Source organism: Parasteatoda tepidariorum, chromosome 2 (assembly GCF_982258835.1).
Source record: "Parasteatoda tepidariorum strain Cologne lab strain chromosome 2, Ptep-v5.0, whole genome shotgun sequence".
NCBI lineage: Eukaryota > Metazoa > Arthropoda > Arachnida > Araneae > Theridiidae > Parasteatoda > Parasteatoda tepidariorum.
In genome coordinates, this window is record NC_141756.1 from 59,227,491 (window position 1) to 59,249,828 (window position 22,338).

Here is a 22,338-nt window from a genome sequence, read left to right on the forward strand (position 1 = left end):
CTGAGAAACTTAAAACTTACAGTGTCTTTTACCTTCGCAACTAAGGACTTATTATTTCACAATTAGGGACTTATATTTTAAAAATTTATGCACATAATTAAACCAAAATCGAAGTTAAATTATCAAAACACAATTTAAGATGAAAAAAATTTTTTTGTTTATAATACTATGAAAATCGTTTAAACTGCATAATATTTATAGTTTATAAAATTGTTTTGAACTACAAGGTAATTTGATGTTGCTACATCACATGCAAACAGCCAATTCCAAATTCAGTAGCTTAAAAGAGTTTATTTTGCTTTGGGGCGTAATTTTAACTTTTTTGGGTTTTATTAACTGAGTTTGTTTGGTTTCTTGCATTTTAAACCACGATGGCATTTTTATTGTTTTAAACTTATATTTTTTATAAGATATCGGTTCTCATTTTTCAAATTGTAATCGACTCAAGATTACCTATGATCCGTGTGCAGGTAACAGATGAAAAAATTGAAAATTAAGTAACAAATTTGTTAAAAGGAATTAAAATGAAAATAAAATTATTTACGTAAAAGACCTAAAAGGAAAAGCAAAATCATCCATTCATAAATTTAAAAGAGGGATAAGTAAAAGTTTCCCTCATTCATTATTTCTTCGAGTTAAAAGCTATCCCAAAATGACGACATAATTTTAACTGTGAAAAAGTGCTAATGAAAAGTAAACTAATTACTGTCGAAAAAAACAATTAAGAATGCATACAATAACTACGTGTGTATAGAATTTCTCAGAAGCAATAAATAAAGATTGATAATTCATAGAAACTAAGCTGTCGAGCAGTGCAGTAATAAATTCAAAATTGAAATTTACATAAATGGCAAAATATTACAATTAAGTGCAAAATTTACAACTGCAGTAATTGCAGTTAGATGTTATCAATTTTCACAAAATAAATTAGATTTAATTTTAAAAATGATGTTTTATATTTATTTTAGTATTAAGCTAGGTTTTTTTTCCCCTTTAAAAATTTTCCTAAACCAAAAAAGGACGTAACGAAGAGTTTATGGTATAAAAAGCATCCAAGTACTCGATTTTTACTTACTTTATTTTATTTTATTTTATAACCATTGTTGAACAGCCGACCCAAGTTCTGGGTTTACGACTGCCAATATTCAACTTCAAAGCCTTGAAATTTTGAACCCAATCCAGAAGACAAGGGAACTTCAGCATCAAATATTGGGAGAAATTTGTCTTCATAGAGGACATTTTTGATGGAACTAAACTGCATTTGCGTTACATGGATAGGAAAGCCACGAGAACTCCCACGGTTAGCCTAATGTTAAGGGAACTCGAACCCGTGATCCGTCTACCACTGAGAATATTTTACTTCAATATTGTGGTCTCTGAGAGCTGGGTGCAGAATTCTTATTGACCAGCTATAGCTGGGATTCGATCCGTTCACCTTATTGGAAGGAGAACGTTCTATTCCCTGAGCCACCACGGCTCAAATACTTGATTTTAATTTTTGAGCAATCCTTCACAGACCCCTGCTCACGTACATAAAATATTACTGAAATACGTAGGTACCTTTCTTTTCATAGCCTACTATTGTGTAATCGCTTTTTTTTTTTTTTAATTTGCTTGGGGAATTTTAACTTCTTTTTTTCTTCTGAAAAAAAAAGCACTGTGTATTTAAAAATTAAATTATCAACAAAAAAATCCCTATACTTCTTTGTGTTTGTGAGTAATCAAAACTCCTCACCTTAGAATTTGCATAGGGGATACATACATTAAGCATTCCCATTACTACTGGCTGTGACCAGCAATGATGAGTTGGGCGAAAAGAATACTAGGGATAGTTTCTCTCGTGACTGCTAATTAAGTTAACTCCTGTTATATCCTGGAGCGATTTGACAGCTGGGTGAATGGACAACCGGGCAAACGGCTTCAAACACCAAATTTTTGAATGGGACGAAATAAAAATACAGTCACTACGCTGTGCACTGGCAACTTTTTACTGGTGCACAGTGGGAAAAAATTAGAAAAATGCTGCCAAAATTAGAAAATTAACTACAATGTTCTAAAAATTGATCACCTATAGGTTTTTGGGGTCGCTGATTTCAAATATGAAGTCAAAATTTCAAAAAAACAAAATGGCGGATCCAAAATGGAGGATGATTATTGAAAAAATTGTAAATAAATAAATAAAAATTATTTACTAGTAGTTTTTGAGATCTTGGATTACAAATTTGTGGTTAATAATTTTAATAAATAAAGTAATGGATGTAAAATCGCAAATATTTATCAAAACAAATTTAAACTAAATAAATTGAATCAAAATATTTAAGATTGTTAGCTACAAATTCGAATACCAAATTTAAAAAAAATAATGAATCTATTTTGCTAGATATAAAAAATTTTGTAAATGTTATAACAAAAATAATAATCTCAAGCTTATTTTTATGATTTTTTCATTAATTTTAGCATTATTATAAAAATGACACGAACTATAAAAATCGTTACATCAGCCAAATTCGCAAATATTCGCAGCTAATTTTTTTTAGTTCTTGAGTATATATACCAAACAAATGTACACATTTTTTTTTTACCGCGGCAACGTAAGGCTTTTTTTATAGAGCACCCTAAAGTTACAATTTCATTGCACAGGGCAGAAATAGGGAAATGGCTCTGGTTTTAATAGTATTTATATAAAATAATGAATTCATATAATTATATCTTAGAAATACATTTATGTATAAATCTTGCATAGGTTTAATATTTTTATTTACTATAAGGATTTATCATATTAATAAAAATTTAACTGAAAAAAAATTTTTTTTTTTTATTTCGACTTTGTTTTTATTTAATTGCTATTTCCATTAATAAACCAAAACAACAAAATGAACCGTCATATTCCTTGGACATTTTACTACAAAAAACCATATTGAGATTTTTTTTTTCGTATAGCTTCATTTTTCTTATTTTTGACCGCGAAAAATGATTTTTGTTCCACAGTGTGGTGTAATGAAATTAAATATCGTTAGAAAAAAACAATTTCTGACAGTCTTCACAACCGAGACCAACATCTTGCAACATCCTCCATGTAAAAAGGAGGGGGGAACAATGACTGATTTGTCTACCAACAATGACTAACTAATTTTGTGGAGGATAACAAATTTCTTCTATCTGCTAAACATCAGTAAGAAGATTCAGTAAAAAGTTTCTTGTTTTTACATTTAATGAATTTAAATCGATGTTGATTGATAAAAACTTTCTCAGTTTGTTAAAAATATTGAGATGGACTTCTATAGATTTCTAATTATTGAGGGGGACACATATTCAACACCTTCCTTAATGACGGCCATGGACAACGTGGTTATAGCATTGCACAAACTGCCGCCTTACGGTATTCATCGATCTGAAGTTAGTTGGACTTCAAGCCGCCACTGAGGATCGAACCCCAGTCTTTCATGGTGCCTTCAACCACTGAACCATCGTGAATGGATCATGCTACCCGCACACCTGTCAAGAAAAAAGCCTCCATAGAAAACAGCTGCATGGTTGCCATTCTGTTTTTCATTTCTTTCGAAACATTTATTTTTTCAGTTCACCAGTAACATAATAAAGATACTTCTTCCTGAATTTGATTAATTAGGTTATTTAGTTCAAATAAATTTCTTAAATATGTTTTTTTTCTTCCCTCCTTTGTAAGAGTGGTCTAATACTTCAAGAGAAAAAAAAAAAGTTACATATATAAAAATACAGAGATACATTTTTGATATACTTTTCTTATGTTTAAAAAAAATGCATGAATTATTTTGAAAACCAAAAACTTTGTTTGCACGTTAAATTATTCGAGTGAATGAATCAAAAATATTTATCATAAAAAAATATATTTTGAATATTTGTTCCGAGAATCTATTTTTCTTATCTTTCGTTCACGAAAGATTACACTGTCTGTGAAAAATACTCATATACATATTTCTAGTTCATGCATATATCTAGAACCAGATTTCTAGATTGCACATATGCATATTTGTAGTTGTACATTTGTATTGAAATGAAAATTAGGATAATGAATACAAACAATATTTCATTGGAAAATACAGTGACGCAAGCAACCATGTATTTAAATAAAAATTATTCATAATTATAATGAGAAATTTCCAAAGAAATAACAATAAACAAAATAAAAAAATAAATAACAAAAATGATTGTTCAAGCTAATTAAACTTAACATATCTAATTACACTATGTTATTAATTAAATTTGATTCTGCTCAAGTTACAGCAAAGAAATTTTTTTAAACTGTTGGAGTAAATTGAAAAGGTTTTTTTAAACCTTGTTTTCAATTAAGACGACAACGAGCGTAAGCTTGTTTTCTTTACACTGATACTAATCTTGCAGAAAAACAACTTTTACAGTTCTCTAATCGAATTCAGTTCTAATATAAGGACAGCAAAGCTGTTACTATTTTAAAATTCTTTATTTTAGTACATACTTTCTCAAGAAAAAAAAATCAGTCATTCGAATAGTTTTAATATTTTGTGCACAACATGCCGGACTGTCCTCTGTGAGTTATAAGCAAAATATTCGTGATCGCAACACTCGAGTACGTCTTCTGGGGAGAAGACCGGTTTCATGTTTAAACCCTTACCCTCTCCTCCTCTGTTCAGCTGTATGGGAATGTACTGCAAAAAATTTCCCTTTCTATAATTTTTTTTTTTTTTTTTTTGCATTTAAATGTCAAAAATGCTTTCCAAATCTTCCTGGATGCTTTCTTTAAAAACCATGTTTAATACTGAGTTCTAGATAGTATCCTAACTTAAATTTTTTCAATCTGTCTGATAATCAAGATAGAAACTACCGTATTTCCTACTCCTTTGACTATCCACACGCTAATGGTGATTGGGGAAAGCATGCGAAGTATTACCATAGGTAGAGAGTTCTGCTCTGAGCCACCTGTAGGTAGCGGCTCCGCTCGTGCGGAGTACTTTAATTTCAGCTTGAACTGTTTTTAAGAAATGTTTATGTATTGAATTTTATAATAACTTAAAATCTGTCTGACAGCCATTATATCATGCAAACTACTATAAGTATGAGTTAGGGACATTTCAGCATAGTAAGTAGTAGAAGGATTAAAATTATACCTATCTCTGTAGCGAGAACGTGAGATAAGATAGAAAACTCATTCCAATGCCCCATTGCGTGATATACTACTTCCTTACGCGCCTCTCGAACCATCAAGTTTCTTTACCAATAATTGGTATGAGGCACCATAGAACCATTTATGTTTAAAATTACTACAGACAGTTTAGAATGGATCAAAATAAATCTAAATAATTGCTTAGTAACTAAGTTTTTATTTTTTATAAAAATACAAAATTTTAAATAAATACTCAGCGTATAACTAACTATTCAACACTACTTAAATTACTGTCATGTGGGGCTATTTTGTGCAAATTCGAATTTGACACTTTTCAAGTGCTGCTATTTAGCATTATGTTTTTTTTCACGTTAAAAATGTGTGGAATTTGAAGATAGAAGTCTCCCCTATTACTACAAACATTTTTTTCGAATTTTAAAACAATCTCAGAGTGTTTTTTGTTTATCCAATGTCCACAACTTTCCGAAAATGTCGGACGTCGAAAAGTGTGCGTGGAAACTTTAGCTATGAAAAGCAAAGACATTGATAAAACAATTGTCGTAAGTGCAAAATTTTTTATTTATATATTAGTAAACAATTATATCATGTTAGCGTTAAAAAAATTTGAAAATTAATAACAAATAAACGGAAAATGAAAAAAAGAATGCACTGTGGGGCTACTTTGTGCAAAGTTTTACTCGTTTTTTTTTTAGACAGAAAAATTGTTAGACGTTATAAAAAAAATACCCGGAACGAGAAACTACCGTGATTACACTTTAGAAAAGCTGCAACAATGTTTCTAGCAGTTGCTGAGGGTATGTCGATTGCAGAAGCTTCTCAGAAGTACAAAATCCACAGAAATACTATCTCTAATAAAATTCACAAGAAACACGTGAAACGTGCTGGTAAACTATTATTTTTCTTCTACAAAGATTTTTCTAATGAATTAATCAAACGATTTAACACATAAAAATATATTTTATAGGACATCAGGTGATTTTGACAGAAACTGAAGAGCAAGTACTGTCATGTTCATTCAAGCATGTTATGTTCAAATTTATCAATATTATAAATGTTAATGAATATGTAATAATTATTATTTTTGAAATTTCATCCATTTCAATGTTGAAAAATGTATATGGTTTCCTTTTGTTTAAACTCAAATGTTTTGAAATAAACATTCTTTTTAAGAAAAAATTCTTTATAAAAAATGGTTTTTTAAAGCTGAAAATTATTTTCAAACTAATATCTTTACATATCTTATGTTTTTGTCATTAAAAATGTCAACAATTAACTTTCTTAACAATTTTATATCAATATTTTACTAAAAACATGATTATTAAACTGAATTCCTATCGCTGCACAAAGTAGCCCCACTTGGGAGCTACTTTGTGCAAGGTATGTTTTGACTTATTATTTGTAAATATTACATACAAATAATGCCGATATTGATCAAATTCACTCGTCTGAGTCCAGTTATGAATATAATATCGATAAATTTTACTAAAGTTTGAATTAATGTAGTTTTTTTACATGACAAAGTTCAAAAACTGCGAAATCCAGCACAAAGTAGCCCCACATGACGGTATTACTGAAGACAATCTTAATAAAATAAATAACAACTTTAGTGATGCCAATTTAGAAAGATTAATACTCGCGTTTATGGTGCCACATAAGAGAAATATCTGTAGATTAAAGCTGGCAGTTAAGTACAAATGAAATAAATTACAATACTGCTCACTGTTTTTGCTTAAAATTAACAGTATGTTCATATCTAGTCGATTTTGGCAAATCAAACTCCATGTTCTCTCCTCGTGAAACGATGAACTATTTGAACCAAGAACTAGGTCCTTCGTGGTACCCTGAATAACTTTTGATCGAATTAGCGGATCTTCACGTTCTAGGACTCAATCTTAATGGTTCGAGAGGGTGGCTTCAAATATGCTAACTGATTAATGCAGACGATATTTTAAGTTACGAAATCAGACACAAAATCGTTCTTTCTCTGAATAAACGTACCCTTTTTTTGACGGTTTCTAAGCACGTATAGGGAATGCAGCAATCTGAGAAATATAGCTCCCATGGTAGGGTTAGGTCAGGAGAATGATTCAAAATTTGGACGTCTTTAGCTAATTTTACTTTTTGCGCATTTCTTGAGGGGAGAGTGGGGTCGATTGTAACAGGGTACGATTGTAACAGAGCAAAAATTTCGAGTGTCGGGTTCTAGATTTGGTTTCTAGGTGGCGCACAAGGTGTATTTAATAAATCTACATGTACACCCTTGCTGGCGACCATTTTTATGTACTTTTGAAAAAGTTACATCACAAAAAATATTTTCACGCTACGTAAGTACTTTTTTTGGTATCAGAATATTATATTGTAACAAAGTAATTTTGTTTAAACAAATAAAAATTATTAACCGAATATGTAAGTGGACACCTTAATTAACATTTAAAAAAAAATTAGTTTTGTTAATCAACTAGCATTGTTTTTAACAAATGAAGCTGAAATGGCGTCTTGGGGACAATTGTAACAATAAGTAAAGGGACGATTGTAACAGCTCAAAATAAATAATCTTATGTTTACAAACCATTACTTAACTCTTTAAGAGCCACCAACAGTTTCCTATATCATTTATATTATGTTGCATGTGCATTATTTTATTTGTCACCTTTCACAGCATAAATTAAAATTTTTAACCCTTTAAAGTTAAAAGTTTAACCCTTTAGGTCTCTGCTCATTATTATTTTTACTCCTAAAATATCACTACTATTTCGATCAATAAAAAAATATATCACAACTATGATAATATGTATAACTAACTATGTTTTAGTTAAATTTATGAACTGTTACAATTGACCCCGTAAGTGGGGACAATTGTAACAAGTGCATGACTGTCAAGAATTGTTAATAACTAATATAATAACATTTAAAATAAGGTATTTTTTTTCTAGTAGAGGATAGACTACTTTACTCGTCTGTCAATTAATACTAATAATACATTGGATTTTTTGTTAGTTAAAAATAGTTAAGTGAAAAATGTTACAATTGACCCCTCTCTCCCCTATATCTCGAGAACTTTTTAAGCAAATTGAAAATTTCATAATTGGACAATCAATTATGAAATTCGTTTGTCTAAAGATTATTTAATGCGAACAGTAACTCTTATAGTAAATCTGTTTTATTTTATTTAATAAATCTAAAAATTTTTGAATTTTAAGTTTTTTTAAAACTTTTTTATAAAACTGTAAATTGACATGGTGAAATACAAAATCTGAGGGAAATCAGTCGAATAGTTCCTGGAAATCGGAATTTGAAAAAGTCATAAATTTCGATTCCTCAGGAACTATTTGACCGATTTCGCTCAAATTTTGTATTTTTCCACGTGAAATTGCATGCATAAAAATGATGCAGGAAATTATATACCTTACAATTCAAAATTTTTTTTTCGACTGTTATAAAATAAAAATAATAAATATTTCCTAAAAGTCATTTTTTGTCTTCAGAATTTTTCAATTCGCTTAAAAAGCTCTCGAGATATAGCGAAATACGCAAAAAGTAAAATTAACATAAGGAGTCGAAACTTTGGACCTCTCTCCTCACCAAACTATTGGGACCATATTTCCCAGATTGCGGTTGTCCCCTATATTTTGAATATCAGAAAATCGATTTCGTCAAAAAAAGGTATGATTTCTCAGAGAAAATACGTCTTTGTGTAAATTAAAATATCTTTTGCACTAATTAATTAGCACATTTGAGGTCTCCCCCTTGAACCATTATGATTGAGTCCTAGAACATGATCTGATCATTAGATCAAAAGTTATTCAGGGTAGTCTATTCATTTTTTTGCGCACTGTACTTTGATATTAGTGCGTATGGATTTGATGTCTAAAATCTCTCACATTATTTCTTTTCAGTGTGCACTGTAAAAAAAACTCGGTAAATCTTTCCCCAGTATCAGGTGCAAAGTTTCTGATTGTTCCAAAGTTTGGTTTAATGAAAGATTATTTAATTATACCATAAATTGATAATAATGATCGATAAATACTTTCATGATGCAACTGACTGCACTAAAATTTCTTATAAGACACAAAACTTTAACAGTGACTGAAATATGAACGATATTTGTTCACAACGCCATGTTTTCTTTACAACACTGTTGTGTATCGAGACGACCATTGCACGTTTTTTCAAGTTTCTTATTTAGGTAAGTGAATGTTTCATTTGCATTAATTAAAATTCATTTCTCTTATGTTGCCTTTTTGAATTTTGTAACCTACTAACGGTAAATAGTTTTTCTAATATTTTGGTGATAGCTAAATGCCAAATTATGGTCCAACCTTGCCCTGCATTTGTGCACTTTAGAATTTGTGCACTGTTGCAATAATGGTGCAACCTTTCCATACTTTTATAGTTTATGCTAAAAGGTACATCTTAGAAATAAATTTTTCGTGTATGCATAGCGAAGTTTATGTATATATTTTTTTTCCTTGAAATGTTTTTATTTTTCTTGAAATGTTATATGAAAATGTTTTAATAGCTTTAATGTCACAAAAGGCAATTTAGAAATTAAATTTTAATGGATCTTGACTCTTGGCACAAAGGTCGTACAAAATTGTGTAAAGCAAGGCTTTTTCTGAAAATTTTAACTTTCAAAATCTATTTATGCCTTAAGTGTAACACAAAGGTAAACATTTCTGTGAATACATATTAATAAGTGGTCTGGCGTGACCTAAAAATTAACCTTAAACTTGCGAGAAATTGAATTTTTTTCACAAGTTTAAAAGCAATTGACTACTTTAGTCAAAAGAGAACAGATATGATGACATTTGGTCTAAATTGAAGCCTCATGAAGATCAATTCTCAAATCTAAGGAAATTTATTGAATTTCTGCTGAATGTAATCATAAATTTTACCTACCACTCCTGTGTAGTTGATTAGGGAAACAATTTTATTTTATTTTATTACAATCGCTGGACAGTCCAGCGAATTTTGAGTTTACGACTACCAATGTTCAATCCTGTAGTCTTGCAATTTTGAACCCAATCCAGAAGACAGAGGAACTCGTGGATCAAGTATTTTGCTTTCGTGGAGGACTTCTTTAAGGAACCAACCCGCATTTGCGTTACATATAGAGGATAATCACGCGAACCTCCTACGGTTAACCTGGCGGCAAGGAAACTCTAACCCATGATCCGTCTGCCACTGCCTGTTTTACGTCCGTTTATTTTACGTTAGCCTGGTGCGATCGACCAGCCTTCGCTGGGATTCGAGTCCGGGTCACCTCATTGGGAAGCGAGCACTCTATCCCCTTAGCCACCGAGACTCAACGGAAACAATTATAAACGTCGATGAATTGCTAACTCAATTTTGAGTTTATGAATACCAATATTCAGAGCCGCGATAGCTCAGGAGATAGAGCGTTTGCCTTCCAATGAGGTGAACCAGGCTCAAATCTCAGCGATGGCTGTTCGATACGAATCTGCATCCGGCTTCCACCGACCACAATGCTGACGTGAAATATCCTCAGAGGAAGACGGATCATGGGTTAGAGTCTCACGGTCAGGCTAACCGTGGGAGGTTCATACCTGCCAACTCTTCCGGTTTTTCCGGAAGATCTTAATTTTGTATTTAAAGTGGTACCGAAAAACGTGTCATGCCATTAAAATTTTTGAATTATAATAATAATTATGAATGAGTTTGGCCACCGCTACGTATAAATAATTACAACAAATATATAAAAGCATACTAATCTTAACGATAGCGAATTTTAACCTAGTCAAAATATAAATATATTTTTGAGTAAGATTGTTTTTCGGTAATTGTTTTACTACCACTTGGAAAATTCATTCTCGGAAAGAGTGAAAGTTGGCAGGTAAAGAGGTTCTCATGGTCTTCCTCTGCATGTAACGCAAATGAGGGTTAGTTCCATTAAAAAGTCCTCCATGAAGGCAAATTTCTCCCAATACTTGATCCAGGAGTTCCCTTGTCCTCTGGGTTGGGTTCAAAATTACAAGGCAACGGAGTTGAATATTAGCACTCATAAACTTAAAAATTGGATCGGCTGTTCAACGACGGTTACAATATATATATATATATATATATATATATATATATATATATATATATATATATATATATATATATATATATATATATATATATATATATATATATATATATATATATATATATATATATATATATATATATATATATATATATATATATATATATATATATATATATATATGTTCAATGGAAAATTGTTTTTAAAATAGTGGTTTTGGTTAGGGCATGAAATTTCGTTCTAAAGTTACTAGCCAGACTAAAATTTTTGCTCGCCACTATTTAACATTCATGAAAAATATGAACCATTTTTAAAATGTTAACTGATGTATAATGAAAAGCTTTTTGGTGGCTGAAATAAAAAAACAAAAACTGAGCTTAATTGAAATGTATTTATTGCATTAATAAGAATAAATCAAATTAAAGCTGTCATAAGATTTCAATGTTAAAAAAAAATGGTTTCCTTAGTGAAAAATGTGTTACTGAAAATTTTTTGTTCCAAATAAAAGAAAAATGTCGTTGATGGACTTCAAAACACCTCCAGGTGCCGCTAGATTGAAGCAGGTTAATCTAGATAGTTTAACTTGGTAGATTAGTTAAAATAAGCATATGTAGTTAAATATAAATCTCGACAATTCAGAAGATGAAACTTATTCGCCAGCCTTAATTATTTAATCAGTAATGGAAAGCTGACGAGTGAAACTTGACGCCTAGTTTAGGTTTGATATAAACAGGGGTGATTGTGAGCACAACTCAAAAACCCTGAAAGTTTCTTGAGTAAAATCATTTCAAAAAATTTATAAATTAAAATTAATATCAATGACTTAAATTTTTGTCTTTATAAATTTAAGTCATTGATATTTTCAAAACATGAAATTCTAAATAAATTATATGCAGCATAATTTAAATGAATAATTATGAATAAGTTTACTTTGATCTCTAATCACATTTATTATTCTACCAGAAAAAAATATTTACAAATGAAAGAAATGCCAAGTACAAATTCTAGTTCTAATATTTCTAAATAAAATATACAAGAATTTATATGCATAAATGTAATCGATGATTTCTTGAAACTTCTGAACCTTGGATTTCCGGAAACTTCCGGATCGTGATTAGCAAAAAAATCCGGTTTTTTTTTCAGGAGCACAATCATTTCTGTATAAATATATCAAGTTTATCCCGACTTCTGGGAAGGAAGTTAAATGGAAGTAAAACTTTTACTTTTCTATCTAGACTAGCAAGATATTGTTTCGAGTTTCGGATGTATTATTTTCTAAATAGAATGAAACCATATTCAAGTCGATAGAACGTACAGTTCAAAAGTTATATAGTTTTTTATGCATGAAATGCAGTTTTGTCCTATCACCGATTTTAACGTCTGACATTGCTATATAGACAAACAATGTATTCGATTTTATATGCGATTATTTGATTCAGACTAAAACCAAGTTGATGGAACTAATAGTTTAGAAGTTATGTGGGTTTTACGCATGAAATAAATGTAATTTCCATCTCATATCTGTCAGATTTACAAATAGGTATAATTTCAATGTAATAAAATATTATAGTTTTTGTGCCTAAAATGTTTTTATAATTTTTCGAACTTTTAATTTATTTATCTCTTGATAGATTTAATTAAAACAGTTAAATCTATCAAGAAGTGTAGCAATGTCTTTCTTGACTATATTTAACAATATCAGGGGCATAAAGAGGTACGAATACAAAATTGTTCTATTTTTATAACTTTTTTTTCCAGCCGCATTGACTTGGGTATAAATTCCACCAAATAAAAAATGAAAATCTGACATTTTAAAAGATGCTCTCATTCAGTGACTTCAAATTAAAAAACCCTTCCAGAAACCCCCGGTGCTGGATGACTCCTGGGGTGGGGTTCTAGTTCGGGGGAGAGGCTCGGGTTTGGTATCATTAGAGAGATTTTTCAGCATCAATGAAGTTGATTTTAAACAATTTTGATGCCATCTTCATATTGCAGTTATAATTTCACCTTTGAATTAAAATACAATAACCTGTATGCCAAAATCGGGTTTCTTTTTTAAGGTTTTGAAGTTGGTTTCCCCGATACCATCAGGAGGTGAGATTGGGGAATAGAGTTTATTAGTATTGAATCTTTAAGAAATATTAGGTTTATTTTTTCATTTATTTATCAAAAACCTATATTGTCACATGAGAGCTCAGATAATAATTTCAATAGTAAATCTTAAAAATAAATTGTTTTACATCAGTTCTAAAAACAAATTTTAAATTTAACAGCTATTATATTGCTCCACTCTTAAAAATTACATATAGACAAAAAAAAAAAAAAAAAAAAAAAAAAAAAAAAAAAATCAATAATAATGTACTTATGAAATATTATCAGGGATTAAGCTGTATTAAAAACGCAATTTGCGATAATTGAGAAAAAAAATATTGTTAAATTTAGATGAAATTCGATCTCCTGGTTTCTACAAATAAAATGCAATTAAGCATTTCGAAGCAATATGCAAATAATAATAATTATATATATATAACACCTTTTAATAACTAAACTTTATAACGATTTATAAAATAATATGCTTCTTCTCCACCCATTTCCTTGAAAATAAACACAACTTCTAAAAATTTAAGTGTGAATCAAAATAATTCGAGGTTGGAAATAATAAAAGCAACATTTGTCAGTAACAAATTGAGCAACATTTTTACATCATTATTAATTTTAAATATCAAAGCTACAAGATCATTAGCATCACATTAAATTAATCAACTAAACATGCACACAAAAAAAACTTACTCATAATAAAATCGGTGCTTAAAGCATTTCGGCAGAACTTCACATTTCAATTATAAGACAAAACATGTAAGGGCCATAAAAATACTTAAGGACATTTCCACATAAACAACAGTGTCCATGTGGAAGCAGTTATTGAAGAACGATTTCAAAAGAATCGCAATTCTATTAATCAATCACAGTTTCAAAGATCCAACAAAAGTAAACATTCGGATGAGCCGGTTAACGGAGAAAATCGTGCTCGTCCTCAATCAACCGCGGAATCTTGAGGATGGTCCCTCATTGGCCAGAAAGTAATGAATGAAAGGGTGGGTGGCGTCCGTAGTGTTACGTCAGGAAGCTCGTTGTAATTCCTCCGTGAGAATCTTCAGAGCTTGCCAGACACAAACGACGATACCGCAACTACAGATTTCTATTTCAGATTATCTGTGGTTTTCTCGGTCATTCTGTGTGAATGAGTTTTTTCCTACTACTGTTTCAGTTGGGAGAGTTTTATTTTTGGTGTTGGTGTCTATTCTGATATCTGTATTTTTTTTAAAAAGTGGCTGTTTTTCTGTTTTCGAAGCAAAATTGTGAATTAAAGATACCTCGTTTTAAGTCGATTCAGGACCGTTGAAACCCTAGACACAACTTGTCCTTAAGAATATCACGGGAGAAATGTTTCGTTGCAAATTTTCTTTCAACTTCATAACACATTTAAAATATAGAAAAAGGAAGCTCAGGCAAACCTAGAGTTAGCCATAAAGTTTCAAGTACCGAAAAAACGTTTTTAAAATATCCAAATGAAAATAAATTATGAGAGGATAACTAAGTATAACTCAATGGGGAAGTTCTCTTGCAATAATTTGTTTGTATTTTGATACCTGAAATTTTTTTTTCAGTGATTGAAACTTTATGACTTACACTAGATTTGCCCTTTTTCTTTCTTTTAAATTAGTAAGAGAATTTGCGACGAAAAGTTTCTTCCGTGGCATGTCGTCCTCTTAAGGTCTTAACGGCCACGAGCAAACCAATATCATACCTATTAGCTAGAATGCATTTTCAAATTTCTAACTATGCTGCCAGGGATGCAAATTATAAAGACAAATTTACTACAAACTTAGTTTGTAAAAATACGTAATTACAGTAAAAATAACCATATAAATATTGTAAAAATAACAAAATTTAAAATGTATTGATTTTAAATTTAATAAACAGAAGTCAAAACTCGTGAATTAAACTTATTCTTGGTGGTTCTTGGCAATCTTCCGCTTTCCTGGAGGCACTAGAATTGAGTTGTAAGCAGAGTTGAATAGTACATGATCCGGATATCAGCTATACTTTGCCCAATTCAAGCCGTGATGGCTCAGGGGATAGAGCTTTCGCCTTTCAATTAGGTGAAATGGGTTCGAATCCCAGCGATGACTGGTGGATACGAATTCCGCCCCCAGCAATCACCAACCACAGTGCTGACGTAAAATATTCTCAGTGGTAGTTGGATCAAGGGTTAATAGAATCCCCTTGCCATCAGGCTAACTGTGAGAGGTTTTCTCTCCATGTAACGCAAATGCGGGTTACTCATCTCAAAAAGTCTTCAACGAAGGATTGAATTCAAAATTACAAAGCTATGGAACTGAACATTAGTAGCCGTAAACTCAAAATTGGGTCGGCTCATCAGCAACGGTTATAAAATATATTCGTTGCCAAGGAGCAGTGGTCGCTCAGGGGATAGAGCGTTCGCCTTCCGGTGAGTTGTAGCGGGTTCGAACCCCAGCGACGGCTGGTCGATACGAATTCCGCACCGACCACAGTAGTGACGTAAAATAGATGGGCGTAAAACGGTGCATGAGTCCCCTTGCCGTCAGGTTAACCGCTGCAGTTTTCCTCTCCATGAAACACAAATGCGGGTTAAATCCATTAAAAAGTCCTCCACGAATTCAAATTTCTCCCTAAGTTCCCTGTTCTTCTGGATTGGGTTCAAAATTATAAGGCTACGAAGTTGAACGTAAATCGGTAATGGACAATTACAGCATCTTTTAAATTATTTTATTTTCAATTCCAATTTTTAGGAAATTCTCTACTGAAACCGAAAATCAGATAGCTTTTTTTTCACCAAATGTTCATTTACTTAATTATTAAACATTTAGATTGCCCAAAAAGGCCTCCGTAACTGATGTAATCAAAAACAATCCCTGATTGGTTATGACGTCACATGTGCTGAATGGAAATGAGCGGCCTCGATCCGCTAAGGCTATTTTAATGCTCTTTTAGTTGTGATATCACTTATATCGTATGAACAACCTTTGAAAATTATTAGTAAAATTTTTTTAGAATAAATTTAGGGTTTTGAGAGTGTGTGCAAAATGAAAGAAAGATTTTTAAAACCTTAAACTGTTTATTTATCACTAAAATATCTGAATAAATAATTATGCAGCTCTTCACAGAGAATGAACATATCTTTTCGGCTGAAATCAACGATGTTAAAATTCAAAGAAAATCTTTTTTTTCACTTATTTTTAAATTAAAACAATGCTCCATTACTGCCTTATTACTCAATTAAAATCAGTCGCCGATTCAATAGAAATAGTATACATTTAAATATAGGGTGGATGATTTTATGGTATTGCATTAAAACAAATTAGTATTTTCATAAATCGAGTCCACTGAAAAATATCAATCCATCATCGTTACAATCTTTGCGCTAATGTTCAACAATTCAAGTTATGTAATTTAATTTTGCTTTTTCCTTTTTTTTATTTTTAACTAGAGTCGAATGATTTTCTTTTTAAATAATTATTTACTATTCAGTTTTTTTTTTTCAACTATGGATTAAATATTTAAATACACGTTAAGTCTTATATTTATTATTCTTTGAGTAAATAAGAACTTTGCTCCAGTTAGAAATTATTTTTACTCATAAATTTTAAATCCTGTTTCTGCAATATAGTTTTTACAAAGTATGGCTATGGTTAATTTCTCTCCTTATTTTTTCAAACTATTTGTCATTGCTTGCAATGAAGAATTCTAAAATAGTAAAATTAATACAGTAAACTTTTTTAATTAAAAAAATGTAATTAAAATAATTCTAAAATCTCAGATTAAGTATTTGGTATCGCCAAAAATGAATCAACGCTTTCAAGAATCTAGTCCATTGAAATATATATGCCCATCATCATCGTCATTACTTATACTTAAAATTTCACTTAATGTTGTTTAATTTATCCACCAGCGGGTGACCGAGCTCCGCTCGGAGAAAACAGGTATCGAAGCTAACTCGAAGATTTAAATTTTCAATTGTGATTTATCAAAACAATACATGCCATAAGAAAATTTGTGAAACCATTGGTGAAAAGATAACCGGTTAAAGTGCACCATTGTAAACTATCTAAACAGAGTTTGGAAAGGGAACTATTCTATACAAAGGTAAAGTTTGAAAAGTCATGGGAAATAAAATGTAATTGATAAAAAAAAATTATACAATTAAAGAAATGGTACAAAGTGAGCAGTGTAAAGATTGAAGTGTGTTGAAGTTCAATATTTTTGACAAATTTATTTAGAAAAACCAAACATATATACATACATAAGAAACATATTATAAACCTATAACAGCATAAACATAATAAACAATAGTCATCGATTGCGATGTCTTCCATGTTGTCCAGGTAGTTTCTTGTCGGAGAGGCAGGGGCGGCTGGTGAGTTTCTCTTGTTCAGGACTTCCTTCCATACGACGTTTCGGGTGTGGGTTGGATTCTCAGGAGGCAGCAGGACCTTCAACGCACTTTGACGCTTGGCTCTTGAAAACGCGACGTAGAGCATTCCGTGCACGAAGACCGTCGTGAGGAGAAGCACGCCGACGAATTCGAATGTTTGGCCTTGTGACTTGTGTATCGTAATGGCGAATGCTGGAGTAACTGGGAATTGGTGCCGTTGCATAGTTGCGCCAAGCCGTGATTTGCTGGAGTCGAGCGTGATCCTTGGAAGGTGTACTTGTCGGCCTGAGTGTTCACCGGTGATGATCTTAGCCTTGATGATGTTGTTGCAAAGTTCGGTGACAATCAATCGTGTTCCGTTGCACATTCCTTCAGAGACGTCCAAGTTTCGGAGAAGCATGAAGATGGCGCTCTTCTTGAGCTTCAGATTGTGTGGAGGCAAGTCGGCGATGTTGATCGAGTTCAGGAATTCAGGCGCGAATTGAATTCCCCCTTCATGTTGATCCTTTACCCAGTCGAAACTTGTGTATGTCTTCTCTTCGCCTGGAAGCATAGCGATAATCTGCTCGTTGATCTTGCCCTTATCGTCGTTCAATGGTGCAAGAATAGCGCGATTCTTCATTGCTTCGTAGTTCCCACTTCTGAGGCATGGTCCGAAGATTTCATCGATGAGGTTACCACCAGAGCGAATTTCTTCTGGGACTTCTATTTCGCCGAGTTCATTCACTTCGAGTTCCCCGTCGCCGAGCTTTAGCAGGTATTTCGCGAATTCTTCTTCTTCGGGATCAACGCGCATGTTCTTTTCGAGCGAATAAGTCTTGAAGTGTTGCCACAGATGGCTTCTCTTGATCAAAAGGTCGAGTATTTCGCTTTTGTTGGCACGTTGTTGAACTGGACAGCACTGTCGGAAGTCGCCACCAAGCACCATGACTTTGCCTCCAAACGGAATGCTGTTGCAAATCGCGTGTAGGAGTTCGTCGATGTTGTGCAAGCCGTATTTTGACATCATCGGAGCTTCGTCCATCAGACACATGTGGGCTCCTCTGAGTGCGTTCGCCTTCGGTGATCTTGGTTTGATGGATGATCTTGAGTCGGATGTAAGCGGGACTTTCAAGCCAAAGGTTCGGTGCGTTGTTTGACCACTCGGTAGAAGAATCGCTGCTATCCCGGTGTAAGCCAAGCATTTCACTTTCTTAAGCCTTCCGGTAACGATGCGATACAGCGTGCTGTAGACGAATGTCTTCCCGGTACCTCCTGGTCCATCTATGAAGAAGCATTTCGGAGCAGGAGTCGGGTCTTCAAGTGCTTGGATTATGGTGTAGACGATTTCACGCTGCTTTTCGTTGAGTTGCTGGTACATGCGGTCTCCGATTGCTGTTGATTCGTCGACGTCGATCATATCGTGTTCCAAATAGGTGCCTACATGGTGCCTCTAATAGGTGCCTCTAATAGGTGCCAACATGCTTCAACTGGTGAGATATAGCGAGCTTCCACGTACTTCTCCGGCTCGTTGTAGATGATCGTCTGCTGGTTTTCGACGGCCTTTATCGTAGCACAATCATGGCCCTTGTAGATGTACTTGTAGAGGTATTTCAACGGTCCGATGCTGCCGACGAATTCGACATTGATGTGGCATTGATACTTCTTGAGCAGGTAGGCGTTGTACGGGACGACGTGGCGGTTGTCTGTGGTGACGCGCTGGCCGTTGCAGTCTTTCCTGTAGATGGCTTGCTCATGCGAGAATTCAGGGTTCATTGGATCCAACAACGGATTGTAGCGTCGGCGATACCTCGGCTTTTCATCGTCCACCAGCGATGTCATGTCTTGATGTTCCATTGGAAATCCCCATCTGCACAGGTCTCTTCCATGTTTGCTGACCATGCACGGAGCGCTTGGGTTCATATCACCACACGGGTTATGGATCATCCATTTCGAGATCAGTTCCTTGAGTTCCGGATCATCTTCTGGAATTTCCGCCGAGATAAAATCGTCAAGTTGGTCAGCGGTGTGAATCTTGTCCGCTGGCGACATAATCACTAATAGGTGCATGTGCGGTAAACCTCGCTTTTGGAACTCGATGGTGAAGTCGTACGCTGATGCTCTTCCAAAGATTTGATGCGTCATGATGTCTTCGACGATTTGGCGGAACTTAAGACGTGCGACTCTTGCAGCGATGTCTGGACGGGTTAGAGCCAACAGGCTTTCCGGAATTGCTGCGTTGAGTTCATTGCGTATCGCTGACAGGAGTTCTGGCCACTGCGGATTGCAGGTAATGGTGATAAAAAATTCGGGCGATCCAAATCTTCGCACTAATGCCATGGAGTCTTCGAAATTCTCGGTGTACCAGCGCGTTGATCCGGGAAAAGATGACGGTAAGATGGTTGTTTCGCCAATTGCAGCATCTTTTTTCGCAACCAAGCTTCTGAGCATGTTGTGAACTCCGGCGTATTTCTCGGCTTGAATTTCACGCTGATGGCTCTTTATCCACTGTATGCGATTTCTTTCGACACGAAAGTAGGTGTCGACCACGTATTGCTGGAGTAAGCGTCCGCCAAAGTGAAGTGCATTAAACTCGACCAATCGTTGATCTATTCCTGCATTTGTGCAATCGATCGGGAGTGGCTTGGCATAATTCGGACGGTAGGCGAGTCGGTAACAGGCTAATTCTGCGCGTGTAACATGATTTCTTGATGGATAAGGCGTGTGCAGCGGCATTCTAACATAGAATCCAAAAGTTCCTCTCGGGTAGAAAAGCGGGTAGGTAAAAGGCTCGACGCGACCATCGATGTTGCTCAGCTGCGTGATTTTTTTTCCGCGTTCTCGCATGACCATTTCATTCTCTGGGATGCTTTGATCGGCGTTGAGAGTCAAGACTTCGGCTATTTCGTTTACAACTGGTGCGTTGAATCGTCGAGGATCGTCGCCTTCACGGTTTGTAAAGACGAGGTGGACATTGGGCGGTTGTACTCCGGCTGCGATTGCGCGTTGGTTGGCTTCTTCGATCACTTCTCTCATCATCATAAATGATTGGGCGAACGGGTTGTTAAAGCACATGATCTCCTCGAGTAGTTGCAATAGTTCTTGACTTAACGCTCGGTTGAGCTCAGATCGCGCAGCTGTAGCCTCGTCCGGGTCCATGAAGTACATTTGGGCAAACTTCGGCTGTTCAAATTGAGTCGGGCGCGTTGCCAGGTTGATCTTATGATGGACTTGACCGCCGGCGATAAACGTGTAGATTCCATGTTGATTGACGGTTCTGTCGTCGTCGACTTTGAATGAGGCAAGTGCAAAGCAAGCGCCGATGTTGCGGATCCTTCTGTGGAATTCTTCAGATAGGCGGTGTTGTCGTGCAAATAGAACCGCTAATTCGTTTGGAAATTCGGGCATTGGTAGTTTGATTCTTCCATGTAAGCAGCAGTCGCCAAATGAATCTACGTGTATTTTGTTCTTCACTCTTTCTTCTGGGAAATGCAAAGCGCCATCGTGGATGCGAGCGACGTTAAATGGACCAAGACTTTGATATTCCACGTCGGAAGTTGCAGCATTTTTGTAGGTTGACGCAGGCCGAGATTTCGCAGCTCTACGGAGTCTTTCATTACGGCGGCGTTGTTCCTCTAGGCGAATGTTGCGGCCCCTCATTGTTTCGTTTTTTCGTCTGCGTCTTTCATAATCGCGGTATTTTACTCGTTGAGATGCATTAAGTTCCATCAATATATCCGAGATTCGTTCCTTGCTACGCTGTTTGACTGCTCTTGTCGTGCGCAACGGCGTTATCATCGGGTCTTGGGTATTCAAAGCGTGCATATTGGTCGAAGATGTGAAAGATGCGGCTTCAGATGGTCCCGACATGTTCAATTGGTCACTGTTCACAACGAATTCGTAAATTTGCTTCCGTTCATCCGCTTCTTGAAAATTCTTGTCCAGGAAAAGGCGTCGATGAGAGAGGTATTGTCCAGCATAAAAGACGATGTAAACTCCGCAGGAAGACGCGTCATCTTGGTGGTTGTAAGCGTTGCGAGGTTTCACGATGCATCCTTTCAGCTTTTCATTCGTAACAACGGTATTCAAAACGTGTCGCAGTATTTTTCTCAAAACAGCATCGATGGGCAGCGGGTTGTCAACTGGATCGCAGACTAATAGTTGACGTTCTCCATAGCTTGCTTCGTAAATTCCTAGCATCCAGTGCTCGCCTCTATCCATTTGAGCTCTCTTGTGAATGGGAATGAGTAGCACGTCGAATCCTTGTTGAACGCCGTATAGATAGTTGGAAGCCTTGTTCTGGTCGCTGATATCGTTGCGAAGAGCCATTCCTTCATAAGCGCCATCCGCTGTTGTAACGTAGAAGCGTGCGACAAATTCAGGGTGAAGTACGGCAACTTTGACGGTCGGGTAAGCTCGTTCGGCGTAATGGAGAAGCATTCTGACAATGACGGTATCTTCTACTTGTCCATTTGCGGGTAGAATTGAGTTGATCGCTTGTTGTTCCAAAATTCCGGCTCCTTGAAGAATTTCATGTAGAGGTGCGTTCTGCATGTTGAAAATGTAGCTTGAAATCTGACGAATGTTGAAATGTCGGACTTTGTTGACGGTGATTTTAACACAAAAGTTAAACTTTTCTCCACTTTGATAAATGTAAACTAATGCGAACCTTACAATTAAATTATTAATTCC

General features: G+C 34.3%; 3 protein-coding genes across 4 annotated transcripts in view; all 3 read right to left on the reverse strand.

Moving 5' to 3' along the window:
• The window catches only part of LOC107446306 (protein c-ets-1-A), a 188,835-nt gene extending 174,620 nt beyond the window's left edge, over nucleotides 1-14,215 (reverse strand). Inside the window, exon 1 of one of the 2 annotated variants that reach the window (XM_021145115.4) lies at nucleotides 13,980-14,215. The gene's annotated coding sequence lies outside the window, so the exon portion shown is untranslated. The remainder of the gene's footprint in view (nucleotides 1-13,979) is intronic. The other variant, XM_021145116.4, reaches the window with a different exon arrangement.
• A 1,991-nt stretch (nucleotides 14,216-16,206) lies between these two features.
• LOC147815791 (ATP-dependent DNA helicase PIF1-like) lies at nucleotides 16,207-19,066 on the reverse strand. Its single transcript, XM_087156585.1, has 2 exons — nucleotides 17,581-19,066; nucleotides 16,207-16,256 (listed from the first exon to the last, which is right to left on the reverse strand). The coding sequence occupies exons 1-2, from the start codon at nucleotides 19,064-19,066 to the stop codon at nucleotides 16,207-16,209; spliced, it is 1,536 nt and encodes a 511-aa protein (XP_087012711.1).
• A 20-nt stretch (nucleotides 19,067-19,086) lies between these two features.
• Nucleotides 19,087-21,516, reverse strand: LOC147815792 (uncharacterized). The gene has a single exon (XM_087156586.1). The coding sequence runs from the start codon at nucleotides 21,514-21,516 to the stop codon at nucleotides 19,087-19,089; it is 2,430 nt and encodes an 809-aa protein (XP_087012712.1).
• Nucleotides 21,517-22,338: the final 822 nt, after the last annotated feature.

Excerpts from the sequence above, each read along its gene's own strand:
- LOC147815792 (XM_087156586.1), bottom strand. The coding sequence starts at position 21,516 with ATGTCGGGACCATCTGAAGCCGCATCTTTCACATCTTCGACCAATATG.
- LOC147815791 (XM_087156585.1), bottom strand. The coding sequence starts at position 19,066 with ATGATCGACGTCGACGAATCAACAGCAATCGGAGACCGCATGTACCAG. Across the intron at positions 16,257-17,580 it reads CATCGCAATCGATGACTATT|GTTGTTCATACGATATAAGT; the intron begins GTTTATTATGTT and ends TAATTTTCAAAG.